This window comes from Archocentrus centrarchus, chromosome 3, assembly GCF_007364275.1.
Source record: "Archocentrus centrarchus isolate MPI-CPG fArcCen1 chromosome 3, fArcCen1, whole genome shotgun sequence".
NCBI classification, from domain to species: Eukaryota; Metazoa; Chordata; class Actinopteri; order Cichliformes; family Cichlidae; genus Archocentrus; species Archocentrus centrarchus.
In genome coordinates this window covers 7,494,401-7,516,079 of record NC_044348.1, presented here as the reverse complement: position 1 = coordinate 7,516,079, position 21,679 = coordinate 7,494,401, and the positions used below count along the sequence as shown (strand labels likewise).

Genomic DNA, 21,679 nt, shown 5'->3' with positions numbered 1-21,679 from the left:
CTTATCCTGCAGAAAACCATCAGAAGATGGGTACACTGCAACAATACTCAGGTATACTGTGTTTAACTGATGTTCAGTTGGTACTAAGGGGTTCAAAGTGTCACCATTACACCACCAGCAACAAGCTGAACTGTTGATACAAAGCAGGATGCTTTCATGCTGTTTACAGCAAATCCTGACCTACCAACCTAATGTTGCAACAGAACTTGAAACTCTTCAGACCAGGCAACGATTTTTCCAATCATCTTTTGTACAGTTTTGGTGATGCTGTGTGAACTGTAGCCTCAGTTTCCTGTTCTTAGCTGACAGGAATGGCACTTGGTGTGGTCTAATGCTGTTATAGCTCATCTGCTTCATGTAATTGATGTGTTATACTTGAAGACTAACTTTTCTGCATACCAGGTGGCATGATAACGGAGTGGGTTCGCACCACTGCCTCACAGCCAGAAAATTGCTGCTTCATTCTGTGTACTTTGCATGTTCTGTTTGTGCCTGCGTGGGTTTCCTCCTAATTGGTGATTCTAAAGCAGTTGTGGATGTGAGATAGACAAAAGTGTTTATAGAATAAAGCACTGTATGAATGCATGGTAAATGAGACATGTAATCTACTGGGCTATATAAACACTAGCTAATATAAATGCAAGTACATACCTTTGTTGTAACAAGTGGTTATTAGACACTGTTTCCTTCCTATTCGGCCTGGAGCAGCCTGGCCATTCTCCTCTGACCTCTGACATCAACAAGCCATTTTCACCCAGAGAACTGCAGCTCTAACTCTAACCAACCCTTCATGGAATACCAATTTGCCTCATGACCTTAATTAGTCCAAAAAAAACAAGACAGAAAAAAAAAAAAAAAAAAATTAAAACACTTTATTATAAACAAAACCAACAATCGTGACTTCCCCTGATGATTAATATCAGAGATGTGGAAAGGCTTACACACAAACCCCCCACAGCCTCTTAAGAAGTGATAGAGATAACACTGTAAAGATCATAGCAGGCAAATTGCAACCTCCTCCATCAAAACACTGCAACTCTGATATGCTGGAAATACTCCCACAACTGTCTGTATTATAATACTGTCAGTTTATGATATGGGGGGAATGCAGTGTATGCAGAGTGGACAACACCACGCTAAAGCTAACCATTTAAGCATGTCCCTTTAGTTAATGTTAAGGTTTGATTGTCAGTTGCCTTCTCACCACATTTAGTTAAGAGAGCTACAATAATTGATATCAAAAATGCCAATTAACTTTAAGTGTTGTCAGTTTATCAATTTAAGAACCTCTAAGGTTATTTATTATTTTAAAGTCTGCCTTACTACTTACACTGGCTAAACAACATGAAAAGCATGTAGTGAGCTGTATCGTCTCTTAAAGGGACACATTGGTGCAATTTTTGCTCACTTTTTCTGCTCATAAGGAGTACAGGTCCTCACTGTGGCCAAATATCTTGCCAGATATGAGGTAAAACTTTATTGACTGACCTTCTTTTTAAAGTAATAAAATCATAGTGCGCAGTTCTAACAAAAAGGTAAAATTTACATCTGAAAACAAAACATCAGTCGTGATAACTCAAATTATAAAACAGAAAATAAAAAGTGTCATGATTTGGAAGAGGCTTTGATGGTGAATTAAGGGCAAGTTTTTGTCATTCTAGTCAGGTGAAACATTCAACTCCCACTTCAAAAGCTTTGCAAGCATGAAGACGTGAGGTCCCCGGACACTGTAGATCTCCCTTAATTAGGTCTGTTGTTATTCCTCGGGCTGTCCTTTGGCGCCTCTCTTTTTCCAGTTACATCAGTGTGCTGTGGTTCCTGCTATGGCACTAAGCTGCAGCAGCGCTGCGACATTCAGGCCCCTCTGCATGTTGTACTTTCTGCCATCGACACCATGTACTGAACTGCTGATGTCCCTTTTTTAAGCGCTGGGCTGCTGGCAGTTTGTGCAACTGCGTGTCACCCTCTGCCTGTGCGTCTGGATCTGCACTGTGCACATGGTGAGGCCGTAGGTGTGAAGCAGCAGGTGGCGCGCCTTCGCCTGGACCTCCTCCCAGTTGTTATCACTGGAGGGTGCTGTGCACAAAAAAAAAAAAAAAAAAAAAAAAATGCATTTAAATATAAACAAAAACAACTTGTAGTGTGTCATACAGACAGTTTATGATATCACAGCTTGTGATGCCAACTGCCGCAAACTGGACACTTTTGAAGAAACTCTGGTAGAGAGGAGGTCACCGAAATGATGCATCATCGATAATCCTGACCACCCTCTGCACCACTTACTGGACAGGCAGTGGAGCACCTTCCCAAACAGCTGTGCAGCCACGAGGACTGATACAGGAAGTCTTAATAATACAATAACTCTCTACAATGCAACACATCTGTCTGAGGAGTAAACTATGAATCAAGTTCTATATGGCCAGGCTTTCTTTGCATTAGCTGGCTTGACAAAACCTAAAAGAGATAAAGGGCATCACAACAGTGGTTATCAACTTTCTGCTTCTGGCTCTGCGCATGCTCACATAAAAAAGGAGGCGTTTGACCCATCATTTGACTCTCCTTGTGCTCAAAGCTGATCACTGAGGCCCACCTATTCCAGGTCACAGAAATTATCAGAGGAACGGGTGAAATATTTTTATATTCTTTACAGATCTAACAGGTAAATGCAACACTGGTGCTGCAAATGAAAACAATAGAGGGAGGAAATCATTAAACTAATTTGATTATCATAAGCTGAAAAATAAATAAACTTAGCATAAAAAGTAAGTGTTTCTTTGTTGTAACAATGCTTCTTGGCAGTAAGTCTGGAAAGCCTGTTTATTCCCCTTAAAATGGAGCCACATTTGTAATGAAAACGCATTTGTGGGTTGAGCAGCAGTGGTTAGTATGTGGGTTGCACCCATGAAAAACTTGCCAAACAGTTTATCAGTACAGCTCTACAAGAGTCGCCACAGCAGGGAGTAAAAACTCAAACATGCAGACCTCCCTGCTGTGGCGACCTCTTCTGAATAAGGGAGCAGCTGGAAGAAGCTTTTTTTTTTTTAATACTGAGCTGCAAACTTGTTTGGCATTCTAGTCATTGCCAAAGAAATCAAGTGAATTTCAGTACATTTCATTGCAGACTGATTTCTGCGACTCTTGTTGAAGTAACTTTTCTGTAGGCGGTGAAAGTTTTAACAATGACTGAACAGCTCCCTCTTGTGTACAGTCTGCAGCTTAACATATGAGTAAACTGGTATGCCACACTTCAATACAGGTTCAGAAACAAGAGCCAGCTTTATACACTACTTTTTTTTTTTTATTTTACAGTGGCTTACTAAATATGTATTTTACACTTTGTAAAGCAATAGCTTGAATTAAAACACACAACAGTTGTCGAAAAAAAAATGATACATTTGGGTAAAAGAAAAATGAGTCACTGGACTCTACTTTCCTCAAGTAGATGAAAAGGAGGAAAAAAAAAAAATATTGTGTGTTCCAAACTTTTCAGGCATGCTACTCTTGGCAGCAAAAAGCATCAGCACATCTTCCAGCGAACATCCACCCCGCTGTGAAGTCTGATGGTGGCAGAATTACGAAAACAAATATCAAGGCTCAACACAAATTCCAGAGGAGGCTGAGATACAGATGGACAAAGACTCCACACAAAAGTTCCTCTTTGACATTTAAAGCACAGCCAAATCAGAACCAGTGCGGTCTAAATAAAAGAAGACGAGCCGAGAACGAACCAAACCGCAGCGCTGACACGTTTCCTCTGAGAATCTGCGCAAAGTTCATGAGCTCATTAACCTGGCTGAAACTTGCACCAAGAATACCAGCTTATAACAGAAGTCCGCGCCAGTGGATTTAAAAAAAAAAAAATATTTAAACTATACTTAAAGGAGCTCCTTATAAAATTTAGATTTTTTTTTTCCAACTCTAACCCACTACATGGTTATCATAAACTGACCAAATAATTATTGTGATTCATATTTATTCTGTGCATGGCCAAATGATATAATCTGATATTTTAAGACATGAAACCCTGGTATTTATTTCAGTTTTGTTTATAGTATAAACAGAACGTGGTTGACATTGTAATATTTTGATAATTTTGCTATAAAAATGATTTTTGCTCTGAATTTGGACAGTTTTGATGTCATATGGACTTTACTTATGCTCATCAGTGCTATCGGCAGACTACTGACACACATATTGTATCTCATCAATCTCATTAGTCTGACTAGATGGTGGGGTAACTGAGAAATTTCCTGTGTGTGTCCATGAATGGGAATGCAGAGATGTTGCCCGTTTACCTGATAAAGGTCCGATGGAGCAAAATGTTAGAATTAAAAAAAAAAAAAAAAAAAAAAGTCAGCAAGCGAGAGTGTGCAGCAGTTCCATTTAATAGTGTTCATCAAGCTGAGGCTCATTCATGATTTTCTATCCTGTCTTTGCAGACTGGACAAAAATGTAGCTTTAATAATTCTGAATTACCACTAAAACCAGAGTAATGTACTTTTGTGCACACAGAAAATGAGGAGTATAGAAATATCAAATAAACATTCGCCGGCCACTTCATTATGTATACCTGTTCAATTGTTGGTTCACGCAAATGTCTAATCACTTGGCAGTATTTAGGCATGTAGACACGGTCAAGATGTCCAAACTGAGCATCAGAATGAGGAAAAAAAGGTGATTTGTCTGACTTTGAACATGGCAGAGACTGCTGATCTACATAAAACCATGCCCAGTAGATCAGCAGAGACTGCTGATCTACTGGGATTTTCCCACACAACCATCTCAAACAGAGAATGGTCTGGAAAAAGAGAAAATATCCAGTGACTGGCAGTTTTCTGGGTAAAAAAAGCCTCGTTCATACCAGAGGTCAGAGGAGATTGCCCAGAGTGCTTTGAGCTGACAAGAAGACAACATCCACCCTGCCTTATGTCAACAGTTTAGGCTGCTGATGGTGATACAATAAATCTCTCTACATATAGCTTTATTTTAGCATTAACTGAAATCAATTAGCATTGTTTAAACACAACAGCCTGCCTGAGTATTCTTGCTGACTTTAGTGTACCCGTCTATTTCAAGCAAGACAACAAGCCATGTCAAAGCCCAAACATGACAGTGAGCTCACTGTGGTCTCCACAGTTATCTGATCTCAATCCAACAAAGCACCTTTGGAATGTGGTTGAACATAAGATTCCCATCATGGATGTGCAGCTGTCCAATCTGCAGTGGATTAAAATCTGAGGAATGTTTTCAGCACCTTGTTGAATCTACGCCATGAAGAATTAAAGCAGTTCTGAAAGCACTGCCCTGTACTGACAACTTGTACCTAATGAAGTGGCCAGTGAAGTGGCCAGTGAGTGTCATATCCATTGAACATTGTACGCAACTAAAGAGAAATACACAATTGTTTTGTATGCAAACAGAAAAGAAGTAACTTATGGGCAACAATTACTCATTGTGTAAACAGAAGTTCTGTTTTTAAGTTTCTAAGGAACAAGAATTGTTGAACAGGGTTTTTTCCTGCACGCAGGAATCCCCCAGATGAAGCCAAATGAAAATCACCTACATTATACTGAAATTAGGATTAGTCAACCTTTTGGTAGTTGGGGTTTCATTCTGAATCCCAATACACATTTGTTATTGTAGCTACTCACTGAGCTGGAGATGCACCAGCGCTGCAGTCTTGTCTGCTGTCAGCGCCCAGACGTTCAGCTCATCCACTGATTGGACATCTTCCAGCTTAAGGAGGTCCTCTCTGATTCGCTGAGTGTCCAGGTGCCTGGGAACACCTGTCACAGCAACATAAAAACAACAAAAAAAACAAATCAGTCTGCTTCATACCACTCTACACTCTAAAGACTAAAGAGAAGCACCTGATGGGACTCTGCAACAGGAGATATGACTTACCCTCCAGCACAATGACTCCTGTGTCTCGTATGATGCGTACTGTGGTGAAGAGAACCAGAATAGAGAAGATGTACGTGCAGATGGGGTCTGCCAACTTCAACTCTGGCTGTGGAGACAGAGAGCTACATCAGATCTACTGACTCTATTCATTTTATTATTTTTTTGTAACCAATTACTATGGTTTGTATTAAATACATTTGGTAGACACTGTATGATCGTACATCAGACCTACATCGCTGTAAAGGTACAAAACTACGCCTAAAAGGCAAAATTCACATGTTTACCAACTGGATTGATGTTTCTATTTGAGATTAATTGTTCTAAATGCAAGTTGGATAAGTACGAAAGTGACAATGCTGTCTTTTACCTTGTCACTGAGCAAGATAAATTAGAGAAACGTTCAATTATATTAACTGCAAGAGATTTGATATTTCAACAACTGCTCCTGCAGCATTAAAAAAATTAACCTTGTAAAAAAAAAACCAAAAAAAAAAAAACAAACAAACATGATACCTTGAACCGGACGATGTAGGCAGCTATGAGTACCCCGACACTCTGTAGGAGATCTCCCAAAGCGTGGATGAACGCAGCTCTAACAGCGAGGCTGCCATGCGGCCTCTGCTGCTGACCTGACTGTGAATTGGAAGCACCAGCAGGGGCGTGAGAGTGACCGTGGCCGTGTGAGTGCAGGTGACCACCTTGGTTTAACAAGAAACCCATTCTATAAACGACAAGGGAAGCAAACAAGAGATAAGTGAGTCGTTAACACTGCACACAGTGTATGTTTCTCCAGCTGCCACCAGGCTTTTAAAGACTTGCAGTCCTCAGCCTGCCTACAAGCTGTGGTCAAACATCACACACTGAACAGCAGCGACTTTAAGTGCAGTTTAAACAGTACTTTGAACTGTTCAGTGTTTCCTGTTACTCTGAGGTTATTCTACAGTTTTCACTATAGAAACAGGTTTTACTTACATGAGGTTAACAGCCACCCCCACAGCTGCAGTGATGAGCATGACATCACCATCTATGTTGAAGTCCTGGTGCACTGTCCTCTGAACCGCCTCATAGAGCAGTATGGCTGTCAGTATATAGATGAGCAGCACGCTGAGGACTGCTGCTACCACCTCTAGAAAGGAAGAAAGGAAGTAACAACCGATTTATATTTATCTACCAGTGCAAGAAAAAGACCCATCACATTTACATTTTGTATCAGACAGATCCAATCTAATCTAGGATATCATATAATCCTGCCTGTCCAATTTTAATAATTACTATAAATGGTTTTGCTTTAGATGTGGTCTAAAACAGGCATGAAAATCACAGAGCAACTTACAATAAGATAACTATCATGATACAGCAATTCTGTGACACTCAATACATTATAAGGTCATCATCTACAATACGTCAGCATATCTGTGAAATTGAGGGCAAAAAAAAAAAAAAAAAAAAAAAGCTCCTAAAGAGGCAAAAAAGCAGAAATTATTTTGTGCATATTATTACTACTCAGTTTTAGCATGTATCAGTTAAGTAGCTCTGTCAACAACAGACCATTTTCCTCCTGTGAGTTTCTTCTTTTTCAGTTTACCTGATCTAATGCCTGTTTTCCAGCAGTACCTACTCAGCACAGCTCGACTCGACTGGTCTCGGCACAGCCTTGATTTGTTTCAATTACAATTGAGTACCACATCAATGTCGGCAGAGTTGATATAGCAACGCAGGCAGTAGTCTCTTGATGTAATTTGTATGCGACTCAAACCACAACAATGGGAGAGTGATAGAGATAGAGGCAAGCTACTACCATTATACTACCATTACTACCATTATAATGCGTACGTCCCGTACAATGTTTGTTTGGTTTTTAACCCGTCTGTCTGGCAGCTTAAGCAAGCAAAATCTGCACGTTCTGTTCTGTCAAACAAGAGGAGCTGTATTGGAGGCTCCACCTGTTCATTTTTTTCTTCCTTTATTTCTTTCTTTATTTTCAAGTGGCCCAACAACACTGGAGCCAACAGGTGTGAAGCCCCCCCCCCAAAAAAAAACCCAAAACAAAAAGCCCCTGAAAGAGAAGTATACAACAAAAACAAACACACACTCTTGTTCTGTTGCTTGTGTGTGTGCTTGTCATGAAACATACTCAGAGAGGATGAGAAGCCACAGCAGCAACCCTCAGAGCCAGCGATAGACCCAGGAAACCCAGGCCGCCCACAACCCCCCATGAGCACTGTACCATTTTTTTAACAGATGAAGGTTATCATTGTTAAGTATTTAAATAAGTATGCTGTGTGCGCGTTTCAGATGGCTCTCTTGTTGCAAAACTACCCCTGCAAACCGTCGGTCTGGGCATTCAACCGAGCCACCCAGTGATTTGTGAGCCTCCATTTTCTTGCTGTCGGGTTTTAAAAATGGCGCCGTTGATTCTGGTGAAGGAGTCGCTCTCATGACTCACATTTTTGGATCACCTCGGATCTCTTGGAACCCCGGCTGAGTGGGTACTAAAAAAGTACCTCGTACCACGAACTAATGGAAAGGCCTACAAACTGTGCCGAGCTGAGTCGAGCCACACTGAGTAGGTACTAGTGGAAACGCGGCATAACATTTATTTACCATGCTGTATGCTGCTCCTGATCAAATATAATTTGCATTTATGGCTCAAACAAGAGTCCTGTTTGGACCTTGACCCTGTGATGTTTAACTTAAGTGGACAATATGACGTGGGGTTTTTCTGGCTCAGAGTGGGCCGTTTTGTCTACGTAGGGAAAAACCCTGCTGTTTATCCACTGACAAATTGTTCCTCCTTAATACCCTGCATTAGTTTTTCCCAGCTTATACTTGTGTCTTGCTTTGTTTAGATTTCACCATCTCTTCTGTTTAAGAAGACTCAAGTCTGAGAAGAATGAACAAATGTGATCACTGAAAAATGTGCTGGTATTATCCTGGTTCTTACTATTATTATGGTCCTTTTCTCTGTAATGTTTATAAGTGTTGGACAAATAAAATGCCAAGGGCCAAGGAAATGACATCACAAAAATATGTGTATATGTGACACAGGTATTCCTCATGAAAGAAAGCAAAAAGAAAGAAATAAAGGAAATGGCAAATATCTTGGCTAATATCACATTTAAATAAAAAGAGAATGAAGACTTTAAGTCAGGTTCCCTGCTGGATCATTAACCAAAAATTTCACAACCGGAACCAGTTATGATGAATTTTTGTGTTTGACTGCTGGTCAAACAACACAAAGCGATATGAATGTGTTAACTAGGCCTCGCTTATTAACCAAAAACCTGTCACACATATCGATACTGAAAATAATGACGGATTGCAGCTTTAGAATACTTCTGATGGAAGAAACAAGAAATGAGCTCAATGTAAAATAAAATACTTAAAGTATTAATCTATAATCAGAGAAGTTCCCTCTTTGAGTCCAGATCTCAAGATGAAGATGGAGGAACCATCATAGTTGATATTCCACTTCAGAGGTCTAACACAATTTCAAGTAGAGAAGCAGAAAAAGCCAATCAGAGTGCAGTGTAATGGTTTCTTCCTCTGCCCATAAGTAATCCTGCTCAATACAAACTGAAAATGTATATCTAGGATTCAGGGGCGCCTTTGGGTCCAAACAGAGTGACCACACTAACCGCTGTCCAAAGGTGCCAAAATATAAACAAAACTATGTGTTTGAGTTCAACTAATTGTTGCCCATCTCCACGAATGACTGCAGAACTTCAACAAAAGCGTTGTGAGATAAATCCAGAGACATCTGGAGACATTTATATGTTTACTTTAATATTACTGATATAAAAGAAACAGCGGTTCATAACAAAAAGATAAAACATCCATAACAGATAACAATCATAACGCCAACGTGACATTTATCAGTTTCTAGCAGAACCTTCGGTGATACGCATCTCTAATGCTGAAAGGTATTATTATTATTACTGTGACGTGATCTGGTTCGAGTGCTGCTAAGCATACACTTTCTTTTCTGAAAGTGACTCATGTGCATCACAACTACATGTATCCATTGTCATCACACAAAACATAATTAGACAGAAAGAAGAAGCAAAAACGAGAAGTGTGAAGGGTTCTGAACTTACCAAGGCGATGCAGCCCGAAAGTAAACCTCTTGGTCGGCAGCTTTGTGGTGAGATAGAGGGCCAGCATAGAAAACATAATGCCCACAAGATCAGCTAAAATGTGTAAAGCATCTGTCATGATGGCTAAACTGTTGGACACGTAACCACCTGAAAGCAAAACATAATGTTAACATATATTCATCTTATGGTTGCCAGTTAACCTAATTAATACACTATTAAAAAGCACTGTTTTTACTAGAGAAAACTGGCACTCAAAGAAGACAAAAATATCTGGCTCATGTGGGTGCACAACAAAAGTACAGCACATATAAACTTGATTATACATAGCTTGTATTTGGGGTGGGATGGCTCAACTATACTAATTTGAGGCATGTGAATGAGACATATTGGCTCACACTTTCCTAAAAACGCATGTTTTATGTGTCTTTGTTTTAAGCAAGCTGGCCCTGCAGGTAATATGATTGTATATGATTGTTCAAGCACATCTAGGAAGCCTTTCATTGCTTTGACAGCTCGTTCTCCTCCCATTTTTGACAGGTCTGTTAAAATGTTTGCTGTGACAGCAAGGTACTGACTGACCAGCAGTACCAAAAGCTCATTTCTTACCAATAAATTCTCCGGTCATGAAAAGAACATAGAGCAAAGCTGCAATGCCGAGCCTCTTCATCACTCTCTTGTGTTTGATACTCTCCCTCTTCTTAGTGCAGTTTTCACAAGGATCCATGTTTAACCCTGGGCTGCTCAGGCTGGAAGAGGAGTCCAGTAGGGAGTCATCATCATCCGCCACCACCAGCGTGTTCACGGCCATACCGTTGGACGGCGCTCCGGAGGAGTAGTCCGACATCTCTCCGGACACCACAACCTTAAGCTTGTTGAATCTGGGCGTCTCATCGTCCACCAGCTCGTCCGAAAAGTCAAGGGGAGCAGTGTCGCTCAGGTCCCAGTCGCTTCGCTCCCTCCTGAAGGCGGACCGCACCTTGCCGAACAGGCTCCCACCTGACATCGTTAACACTGATAAAGGCCAGGTATACGCAGGTGAGCTCTGTGTGTGCGCTACCGTCCTCTGAGGTAATCATTCACGCTTTTCCCGCGGGTATACGACGGTGGGACTGCGTTTCTACTCCATCTCAGCACCTGGAGGAGGACAACAGAAGAAAGTGATGTGAGAAACACACGGAGTATCCCCTCCGCGTCTGCACAGCTCAGCAGTTTCCACAGCGGGGTCTCGGAAGCACTGTTCACATGACTAACATACTGCTGAGCTGACGTGTTAAAGATACGACCTGAAGTCGCAAACATCCCCACAGGAGCTGATGAACTTTGAGTCCAATCGCCCTCCTATAAACAATACTGGCTAAACAGTAACAAGCTAGCTGGTAAAGGTTAGCGATCCTGTCGCGTCAGTTTCCGACTCACACTACAACGCGGAAGCCTGAACAAATATGAGCGGAACTTACCGTTGACTTTACTCTCAGACTGCTCAAACTTATTTCTCCCCCAGACTAAAAACTGTCATGGTAAAACTGGTTGAACCAACACAATCCGGGACGGGAGTGCTGCTGCTGTGAATGTAACACCAGCACGTTTGGTTGGCCCGCACAGTCACGTGATGACACAGATCACATGATGGGGTTTTTTAAGACGCAGTGACAAATCCAAACTATTTCCGCTCCGTTTTCTTCTATTTTTGCTGACACACTTTTACTTATCACGGCTGCAGTTACTGTCACATGCCCTTTAAACCAGGTAAGGTGCTGAGTGATGTTTACAGACTACAGAGCCGCCGCTCGGTCGGGCTCTCTTCGGTCATGCCGCTCTCGTTATGGAGCGGCTGAGCAAGCTAGCTAGTTTTCCACAACGCCTACATACCTGATGCTCCACCAGCTGTTTTCCTCTAGATAAAACCCGACTGTCTGCTGTCTGTCTCTGTGCCTCTCTGTAGGGTAGAAAAACACTGGGTCAGCACAGTCGTTGCATATGGAGGTAGAAGGGATGGAAGAGGAAGGACCTTCGTCCCAGAGTGAACTTCCTCACAGTGAAGGTGTGTGTGTGCTTAAATCTCTCCTGCTTGGACCTCAACTTCATCACAGGTGGGGTTCACTTTAGCGGCAAGCCGTCACGTGACAGCTCAGGCATCCTCATGTACTTGTAAGAGGGTTTTTTTTTTTTTCCCTTATGTTTTATGTTGCAAGAAAAGTTTGTGGAGTTACCAGTCTTTCTGCGTGGGTTATGTAGGTCACCATTATAGAGCTACACAATATGAAAAACGCACTTACACGACCTTAGACGTATTATAGAGAGCTACTTTCTCTTTTACTTTATTTTTTGTGTTGTGAAAATGTCTACAAATGGCCATTTGCAGCTCTCCCTCTGAACTTTCCTACACTTATCACACCAAGAGCACAATGTGCAATCCTGAAAGGAGTGAATAAGAAGAAACAAACTCAGATAATTGAGAAAGAGCAAAATGTACCTCCTCTTAACTGTGAAGGTGGAAGTGGAGGAAGCGTCATTGTTGGAGGACCAAAATTTAATATATGAAATCTCTAATTTATTCAGCTTAACTGAATAATACAGAAGTGCCTTAAAAAAAAAAAGACTAAAACAGATCTCTCACATTAGCCAAAGCATGTTTTTCTTCACAGTAAATTAACTCAGATTTAATTGATAATGTTTCATATTGTGATGTAACCCCTACACAACCAACTCTGCAAACATACAGATAGTTATAGTCCACAGACACAAATGCTCACAAGTTATAAACACCTTTCTAATATTTTTATTCAGAAGTTTCTCAAGCCTCATGTTAGGATAATCCCAAAGACATCATCAGTGTTGTACTTTTGAAAGCTCCTCCAGAGCTACACATTATGTAGCTGTTTTCATAGATGGGGTAGAAATCACAATAGTCAAATTCACTTTAATGACAGAGGTGGCTGTAGCTGGGAGCAGGTTATCCACTTGTCAGAGCAGAGCTATATTAGTTATATAACTGCATTACATTTAGCGTTTACTCAAATCGGTTTAGTGCCTTTTAACATTTGTAAAGAGGGATAAAACTGTTTTATTAAAAGGGAAGAATAATGAAGGACTAAACATCTCCATTATTCAGACAGCCATGATATGTGGATGATTTGATTTGTAGATAAATTTCTTTAGGCCCTTTTATGTAAAAGCAAGTCATATTTTATAAACTCACGTGCATGAGTTTATAAAATATGAGACAAATATTGTTTAATGTCTTCAGGACGGCTTTCAGCCTGTATTTATGCTCATCTAGATCACTTACGACAAAGAAATCTCAGCAGTTAGAATAAAAGAGGTGAAAGGTGGCCTGTTACATCTGGAGGATGTCACTCATTAGCTTTAGTTATGCTCTTTGTGAAGTTATCAGACCGCACAAACGGAACATATTTAGGTCATTTATTGAGAGCTTTTGTGCTGTAGTCCTTCAAGGATTTTTTTCATAAATATTTCACAGATCTACAGTTGGTTCAGCAGGAATCATTGCATCCAGAGAGCTCAGCCCCTGTAGAGGATGTCTATGTGGATAAGAAAGCAGTAGACAAGCTCACAGAGGGATTCCTCACTCACTACCTACCAGATCTGCAGAACTCTAAACGAGCCCTCCAGGAGCTCACGTGAGTATTTGCATGTTTCAGTGGTTCAGGACTGTTTACACATTTGCCTAACAAGTGAAAGATCCCTGGTTCGATCCTGAAAGTCCCTTTGGGGTTGTATGAGGAAGGGGATCTGGTGTGGAAAAAAGAAATAAATACATAAAATTGCCAAATCAAACGTGGGGCTACGTCATGTGGTGACCCTTTGTAAATAAGAGAGGAGCAGAAAGCAGCTTCAGTCACCAACAAGTTAGATTTTGTTTTATGTCATAGTTTTAAGCTCGGTCTTGTTCAGGCTGCTGCAGTGGGGGGAAAAACATGATTCTCTTACTATGCACCTTGGACATGGGATAATTTACAGGAAGCCCCTATCTGTTGGTGCATTTAAAAGCATAATAGGGACCGCCATGAAGGAGCCTTGTGGATGTTTTTTTTTTTTTTTGTTGTTGTTGTTGATAAGCTATGTAATGGGTATTGTGTATTTTTTGTGATGAACATTTTATGTTGTATTTGTAGTAGTTTTGAGATGATTTGAGTTTGTGTGGCTGCTGTCTTGGCCAGGTCTCTCTTTCAAAAGATTGTGATCTCAGTGGGACTTCCTGGTAAAATGAAGGGAATACAATAAAATGAATATGAAAGGGCATTCCAGATCAGGAACTGGTAACCCCATCACAGGGAAGGTCTGTGCTGTTACAGTTTTATAAATTCAGTCAGGTGACTACACACCTTGGTGGATGTGAATAATTACCCCACCCTCGGAGGGTGAACGGGGTATTGGTTTTGGTATGTCTGTCTGCCAATCTGATTCATTCTGCACAGAAGACGGCCAGTGACCTCCAGATCACCTGACTAAATCTTTGCCATAATTGGGTCAGAGGTCAAGTTTTTCTAAAAATCTGAACACATTAACTTGAGAACGATGCCACCTAGGATTGTCAGATTGATACCACAGCTATTAACTGCAGCTATTAAAAAAATCTTGGACAAGTTCAAATCTTGGCAACCTTTGACCTTTACCTCAAGGAAAACTATGGGTTATCTCTGTGATTGAGTGTGTGGTGAGTGACATGTCAGAGACAACGTTCAAAGCAGCTAAAACGTCTGCCGGGGGCGGGGTTTGTTGTGCCCGGCACCACTTGTTACCTGAAGGATTTTCTTCTCAGTCGTCACTGAATTAACTGCATTATTAAGAAGCAATCAGTGAAGTCTGGAGCAGAGACTAAAATGCTGCTAAGCAAATCTTGCTTTTGTAACCTTGAGTTGCTCAAAGTTAAAACGCCCTGATATACAGACACTAACCTACAGTCAACAAACAGAGACACTAAGCAAACAGGACGGTTGGTTTGACCAGTTCCTCTGGTGCTGGCAGTGCACCCATTGGTTTTAAAGCCCTCTCGTATTTATGAGGACATGTAAAACACTGCGACTCCACACATTTAAACGGGATGGTTTTCTGTCTGTATAACTACACGTGCACTTTATGTCTTGCTTTGCATTTTTGTCTCAACCAGACAAAATCAGCTCGTGTTGTTAGAGACACTGGACCAAGAAGTCACAAAGTTCAGAGAATGTAACACCTTATTGGACCTTAATTCCCTGGTATGTTTGGACTGAATTATAATCTAATTATTATTCGTTGTTGTTGTTTGCACTCTCTATGCAAGCCTACAGGAATGATTTCTAATCAAGGTCTTTCCCCTTAGTTTACAGAGGCAAAGGTGTACCACAATAAACTGGTGAACATAAGGAAAGAGATGATTATGCTCCATGAAAAGACAACTAAACTAAAGGTACTGTTATCTAAAATGAGGGCACAATATTGAACGGAGGCAAATGAATGAAGGCATTGCATGTTGTTTCCTCTCAGAAAAGAGCTTTGAAGCTGCAGCAACAAAAGCAAAAGGAGGCGCTGGAGAAGGAGCAGCAACGGGAGAAGGAACTGGAGAGAGAGAGGCAGCTTATCGCCAAACCTGCTAAAAGAACGTAGGATCCACGAGTCCGTCTGCTGTATTAACGGACAATACAGGGGGGTTTGCATGTTTTAGTCTATTTATTGCATATCAATTATATGGCACGTTACTGCTTTTCCAAAGTGCACACGTTTTAAATTATAAGATCATTTTTGCAATAGCTGTACCTTTATTTGACAAAACAAATGGGAGTAGAGAAATATATGATCGCCAACTTGAAACATGCTTGATACACGTAATCCATGACAGTTAATACCAGTATTTGCTTTAAATTACAGTTACATGTTAATGCAGAGCTCACTGATATAGATTTTCTTTGAAAATTTGATTGCGTTTGAAGCATGATTGTTTTAAACCTACTTTATTCCTGTCTCAGGCAGGTTTATGTGGTACAGACAGAGTCCTGGTAAGATTTTGAGACTGCTTCTTCAGTCAGTTATAAAAAATGGTATGAAGCTAAAATGTGCTTCAAACATGTTTTTTGTTTTGATTTTTCATTCGTATATATTTTTTTTTCATTTTTTTTTCCTGGCAGTAACTAAATTTACTGTAAAATGACTAAAATAACTGGAACCTGCTTGACTTTAGGGCTACAATTTTCTGTTGGCTTGTTTCTTCATTTATATGGCAGCACTCACCATCTTTACTTACATTTCTGAAGGAAATAAAGTTGGAACCTGAATACTGAAAGAAGGGGTAAAAGTAGCTGTTCACTTCATGAAACCTGGAAAATGCTTCACTTGTTGAGTAGCTCTTAGTACATGGGCTAAAACCTGCAAAACCTCTGGTTTGATTGATCCTGTATGACATTGCCAAGACCACCACAAACCAAAGACATGGACTAAATAAATCATCAAATGCTGGTACTTTCCACTATCACTGTCTGATGGCACACCAATTTGTGCACTTCTCTGCAGACAGAATTATTTAAAATTACTCCTCGATACCCGTGCAGCCATCAGACCACAGCCTGGGATAATCACTGCGCTCAGTGTCATTTGTTGAAGTATTAATATGTGTTGTTTGGCATCAAACAGTCCTACACTAAATTTGACTGACTGTATTTCTATTGTTCGGGTGACGTATAGATCATTTATGATAATGGATGATAAAAATGTACCGAACTTTGCCATCACCATACACAGCATCTGTAAATTTGTTTACTAGACTTTTTGAGAGGCTTCTATGCACTAGTTATTCCTCGAACCCCAGTGTTTGTACAATTAATAATAAAACAGACTGATTTATAGTACACTGTCTTACTGTTGAATTCTTCTTGGTTTTAGTGCAACATCTCCTCATTGGTCTGTGTGTGTGTGTGTGTGTGTGTGTGTGTGTGTGTCTGTATGGGGGGGGGTAGGGCTATTCCAGGAAGCAGGTTTAGCTAAAAAACCCTAAAATGAGGGAAACTGGTCCAGAAAGAGTTAACTTCAACTCTGAGTCAGTTACCATGGGAACAGACACTGTCAACCTAACCTGCTTGCTGGCAGGTTTTATCCAACAAACTCCAGAGTTTTCCTTTGACTCCTCCCCTCCTCCTGCACCTGAACCACCTATCTGACACTGATTAAATTCCTAAAGTCGCTGTCAGAGCGATCAGAGGGGCGAATTCCTCTGCAGACGTTTATGTTTTTACAAGCAGTGAAATCCCAGTTAGACGTTAGTAGCAGGGCCCTTGTAAAAGAGATTATTATAATTTCAAGAATATTTAAGCAGGTTATATTTTGGGCAGCAATCATGTAAATGACAAATACACTCACCAGTCATTTTGTTAGGTACACCTTGCTGGTACCAGGTTGGACCCCCTTTTGCCTTCAGAACTGCTTTAATTCTTCATGGCACAGATTCAACAAGGCGCTGGAAACAATCCTCAGAGATTTTGGTCCATATTGACATGTCAGCATCACACAGTTCCTGCAGATTTGTTGGCTGCTCCTCTGTGATGTGAATCTCCTGTTTGACCACATCCCACAGCTTGGATTGAGGTCTGATGACTGTGCAGGCCGTTTAAGTACATTGAACTCACTGTCATGTTTAAGAAACCAGTTTGAAATGATCTGAGGTTTGTGACATGGTGTATTATCCTGCTGGAAGCAGCCATTAGAAGATGGGTACACTATTCATAAAGTGATGGACATAGTCAGCAACAGTATGATTGTTGCTGAAGGGGCCCAAAGTGTGGCAAGAAAATATCCCCCACACCGTTACACTGTCACCACCAGCCTGAACTGTTGATACAAAGCACGATGGATCCATGCTTTTGTATTGTTTAAACTAAATTCTGACCTACCAACCAAATGTTGCAACAGAACTTGACTCTTCAGTCATCTATTGTCCAATTTTGGTGATGCTGTGTGAGCTGTAGCCTCAGTTTCCTGTTCTTAGCTGACAGGTGTGACCCACGGTGTGGTCTCCTGTTGTAGCCCATCTCATTCAGGCTCTGACATGTTGTCCATTCAGAGATGTTTTTCTGCACACTTTGGTTGTAACAAGTGGTTATTTGAATTACTGTTACCGACTTCAGCAGGTTGTCTTGACCGTGTCTCCATGCCTAAATGCACTGAGTTGCTGCCATGTGATTGTCTGATTAGATATTTGAGTTAACGAGTTGTTAATCAGGTGTACTTAAATGCAATTTCCTCAGCTCCTTATATCCTGAAATAGAAGACAACATTATTTTTATGGTCTTATGTGATAGTCTTTGTACAGTACACTTGTGTATGTCCTTTCTTTTGCCCATAACTGTTATTTCAAGCTGTTACTCTGACTCTTAATCACGTTTGGATTTCAGTTGTATTGCACATCAGATCAGCACATCTTAATAAAAATGTGGGTCATTGTCTCACTATGCAGGACTCAACCTCATTTCCCCAACCAAAGGAGAACTTTGGTTGCCTTATATGAGCTGTATTGAGCATCCCAGTCCACCAGGTGTCAGCAGAGAGAGGTTAATTTAACCAGATCTGACTCTGTGATGATGGGCCACATGTAGGACACACCCCTACACCAAATGATCCATAAATCTTCTTTTAAATGTCTGCATAATCTGCGGTTTTAATAAAAAAAAAAACTCTTTCATACATCACATACAAATGAAATATGTAAATTAGCATTTTACAAGCCTCATTTCAGGCTGGTTTTTCAGCATCCTGGCTGATAACACTGGATGGCAGGTGACGATTCCTGAGAGTAACTTTCTAATAGAGGAAAATAGCAGGGTTGATTTTTGTTTACTGACTTTTGTCCCTTTTGGTTTGCTGGTTTCCTCAGCAGTCCCCACATAAACCTTAAACTGGTAAACACTAGACTGACAAACACTGTTCACATTCATTTTATATACCATTGTCACGTAATAGGCATACACAACAAGGGTTTGTTGACAGAAAAGTAGGTTACATTCCTCTCTCTCCCAACACGACCATGAGTCTGTCCTGCCTCCTTCCACTCCACATAAAACTCTAAATTTATACTCACTACTACAGCAGGAAACTGAGTCAAAACCAACATCACTCTGTACACCCCCGCCCATTCCTTCTTGGGCGGGGGTGAACCACAGTGTGGCAGGCGTAGTGGGGTCCAGACTCAGTGGAGAGGGGCAATCCGATTCCTGACCGATGAAGTGAAGTGCAGTGGAAACCGCAGTTTGAATATCACGTTCAGTACCTTGACTTTGGGTTTTGTATGACATTTTTTTTGTAAATACAGTGGCTCGCTATACGAACGCCTTTTGCAACACTAACTGCTGGTGTTTTTCTGCATTTTTCTGAAAACAGGTCATGTGGAGACCAAAAAAAAAGAGAGAAGTTATGTTTGGGATTGTTATTTATTATAAAAGAATGTGAGGGACTCACTAGAGGAAAAAAAAAAATTGCACAAACAAGAAGAGGACTTTTATAGGACATAATCTTTCAATCAAGCAGGAATTACCAGTATTTCTGTTCAATGGTGCACCTTTTCTTTTTCCTGTGCATCTCATTGTGGAATTTTGTTGATTATATATGATTTAAATTTAGGTAACAGTGATTTTGCCAATAACTAATGGATCCATATAAAGCACTTCCTGAACATTTGTGTTTCATCATGTTTGATTTATTAATTGTTGTTTTTATCCACCTAAAAGTGACTTCTATGCCAACCTGCTGAGTGATTTTATTTTCCTACTTTGACCTCATAATATTTGACAAAGTGAATCTCTAACCAGATCTGCTCTTGAGTAGTTAATACTTTGATTGAATGAGGCTCTGTTCTTCCAGAAGGAGTGGGCGTGTAAGGATTCAGAGGTAGACAGCTAAGAGGACCAGTGGTTTCCGAGGCTGAGCCCTGCTGCCTGCAGGCATTTGGTTTTAACTTGTCTCTGCTTTTAGAAACTTGGCCGTCAGGGAAAACATAGCCCCCACTTCACAAAGCCACAACCGAGTCACAGACTGGAACAACAGCATGCGATGCTGTAGCGTGCGGCCTTCCTGTGTAAGTAAACAGTGATTCAGACAGATGAGGAGTGGGAGGTTGCCGTCTGCTCCAGCCTGGCAGTAAGAAGCCTCTCCTGGACCCACCACAACAGGATATGGTCCCTGGGCCCACACTGTGCACGGTTGCTTCATGATGTTATCTTCCTGAGCTTTTACCATTTGGTTAGCCTGGTAATATTCATGCACGCTGAGTACCATGTGAGGAGCTGGACCAATGTTTCTGGAAAATATATCTCTTAGTGGTGTTTTTAACCAGAGTGACAGTGAATGAGGTTACTTTCCTTTCTCAACCACGTCTTATATAACTCTGCATACGCAAGTCTGGACAAGTGGGCATGGAGAAGATTAGTAATTAGGTTTCTGTGACTCAACAGATGGTACAGTGCAGATGTTAAGCACAACAGTTTACTATGTAACCACCACATCTTTCCAAAACAATAATTTTCAAACATATTTCAACTTTATACTTGGATGAGAAATGTCACAACTCAGTGATAATTTTATAAAGTGTTTTGTTTCTATGCTACAGTTTACTCAACTATTCCAGAGGAAGATATTCTTCATCTCAGTCCACAAGATTTATATGACAGTTATGGCTCACCACTGGCTTGCAAATGTAGATTTTACATGTGATAAGTTTATAAAACATCAAGAAATAAACAACCTACCAGAGCGCAGAGTAATTAAAGAGTTGATCGCTGTGTTTATTCATCGGCTGTTCCTCTCTGTGCATGTTTTGCTGCTGGGATTTTACCAGCTGAGAGGTTTGCTGTGTTTAGGTATATGAAACATGAAAAGGTCAAACTACAGTCATGTAAAAAAAAAAAAAAAAAAAAGCTTTCTCAGGACTCTGTGCAGTCCTGTGAAAATCTAAGTACGCCTGCTTTCAAAGGAATTAAGTGGTTAAATAGCAGCCAGGCGCTGCAAATCAAATGCACTTGCTTAACTGACCATCAGCGAGTGTGAGCGCCTCTATAAAAGCATAAGTTTTGGCACTTTGCTGGTCTGGAGCATTCAGGTGTGTTAACACAATGCCACAATTCCAGCAAATTCATCTCAACTTTGCATCATGCACTGCTCAGAGAAATTGCAAAAGCCCATAAGCGACAGGCCTCAGTCAGCATGTTAAAGTTCATGGCAGGAAAATTAGAAAAAGGCTTAAGTATGGAAGGGTCACCACGAGAAAGCCTCTTATTTCCAAAAAAAAAGCACAGCTTAGATTTGCAAAGTTGCATCTGAACAAACCGCGAGGCTTCTGGAACACTGTCCTTTGGACAGACGAGACCAAAGTGGAGATGTTTGGCACACCAGCAAATCTACAGCAGGATGGCTGAAAAAGAAAAGTCAGACTGAAATGCTGCCTTGGGACTTTGAGAGAAGTGTGCATAACTAATGATAGCACGCCTCAATGAACTGAAGCAACACTGTAAAGAAAAGTTGGCCAAATTCCTCAATAACGATGTGAGAGACTGATAAAGTCATACAGAAAACCATTACTTGGAGTTAGAATCAGAATCAGAATCAGAAGGTTTTTATTGCCATATGGGTGAACAGGTTCACAGCATTAGGAAATTGCTGTGGTACTTCGTGCTTACATAAAAAACAAATAAGTATAAAAA

General features: G+C 40.7%; 2 protein-coding genes across 3 annotated transcripts; one reads left to right on the top strand and one right to left on the bottom strand.

Moving 5' to 3' along the window:
• Positions 1-856: 856 nt before the first annotated feature.
• slc30a4 (solute carrier family 30 member 4) lies at positions 857-12,023 on the bottom strand. Of its 2 annotated transcripts, none has more exons than XM_030723046.1 (8): positions 11,871-12,023; positions 10,608-11,135; positions 10,002-10,148; positions 6,877-7,030; positions 6,418-6,625; positions 5,905-6,010; positions 5,652-5,786; positions 857-2,076 (listed from the first exon to the last, which is right to left on the bottom strand). In XM_030723046.1, the coding sequence occupies exons 2-8, from the start codon at positions 11,002-11,004 to the stop codon at positions 1,922-1,924; spliced, it is 1,302 nt and encodes a 433-aa protein (XP_030578906.1). In that variant the 5' UTR covers positions 11,005-11,135; positions 11,871-12,023; the 3' UTR covers positions 857-1,921. The 2 variants fall into 2 exon arrangements, with proteins under 2 accessions (XP_030578906.1, XP_030578898.1); XM_030723038.1 differs by lacking the exon at positions 11,871-12,023 and adding an exon at positions 11,459-11,599.
• On the top strand, positions 11,543-16,843 carry bloc1s6 (biogenesis of lysosomal organelles complex-1, subunit 6, pallidin). Its single transcript, XM_030723054.1, has 6 exons — positions 11,543-11,747; positions 11,944-12,042; positions 13,483-13,642; positions 15,133-15,220; positions 15,325-15,411; positions 15,489-16,843. The coding sequence occupies exons 2-6, from the start codon at positions 11,979-11,981 to the stop codon at positions 15,606-15,608; spliced, it is 519 nt and encodes a 172-aa protein (XP_030578914.1). The 5' UTR covers positions 11,543-11,747; positions 11,944-11,978; the 3' UTR covers positions 15,609-16,843.
• Positions 16,844-21,679: the final 4,836 nt, after the last annotated feature.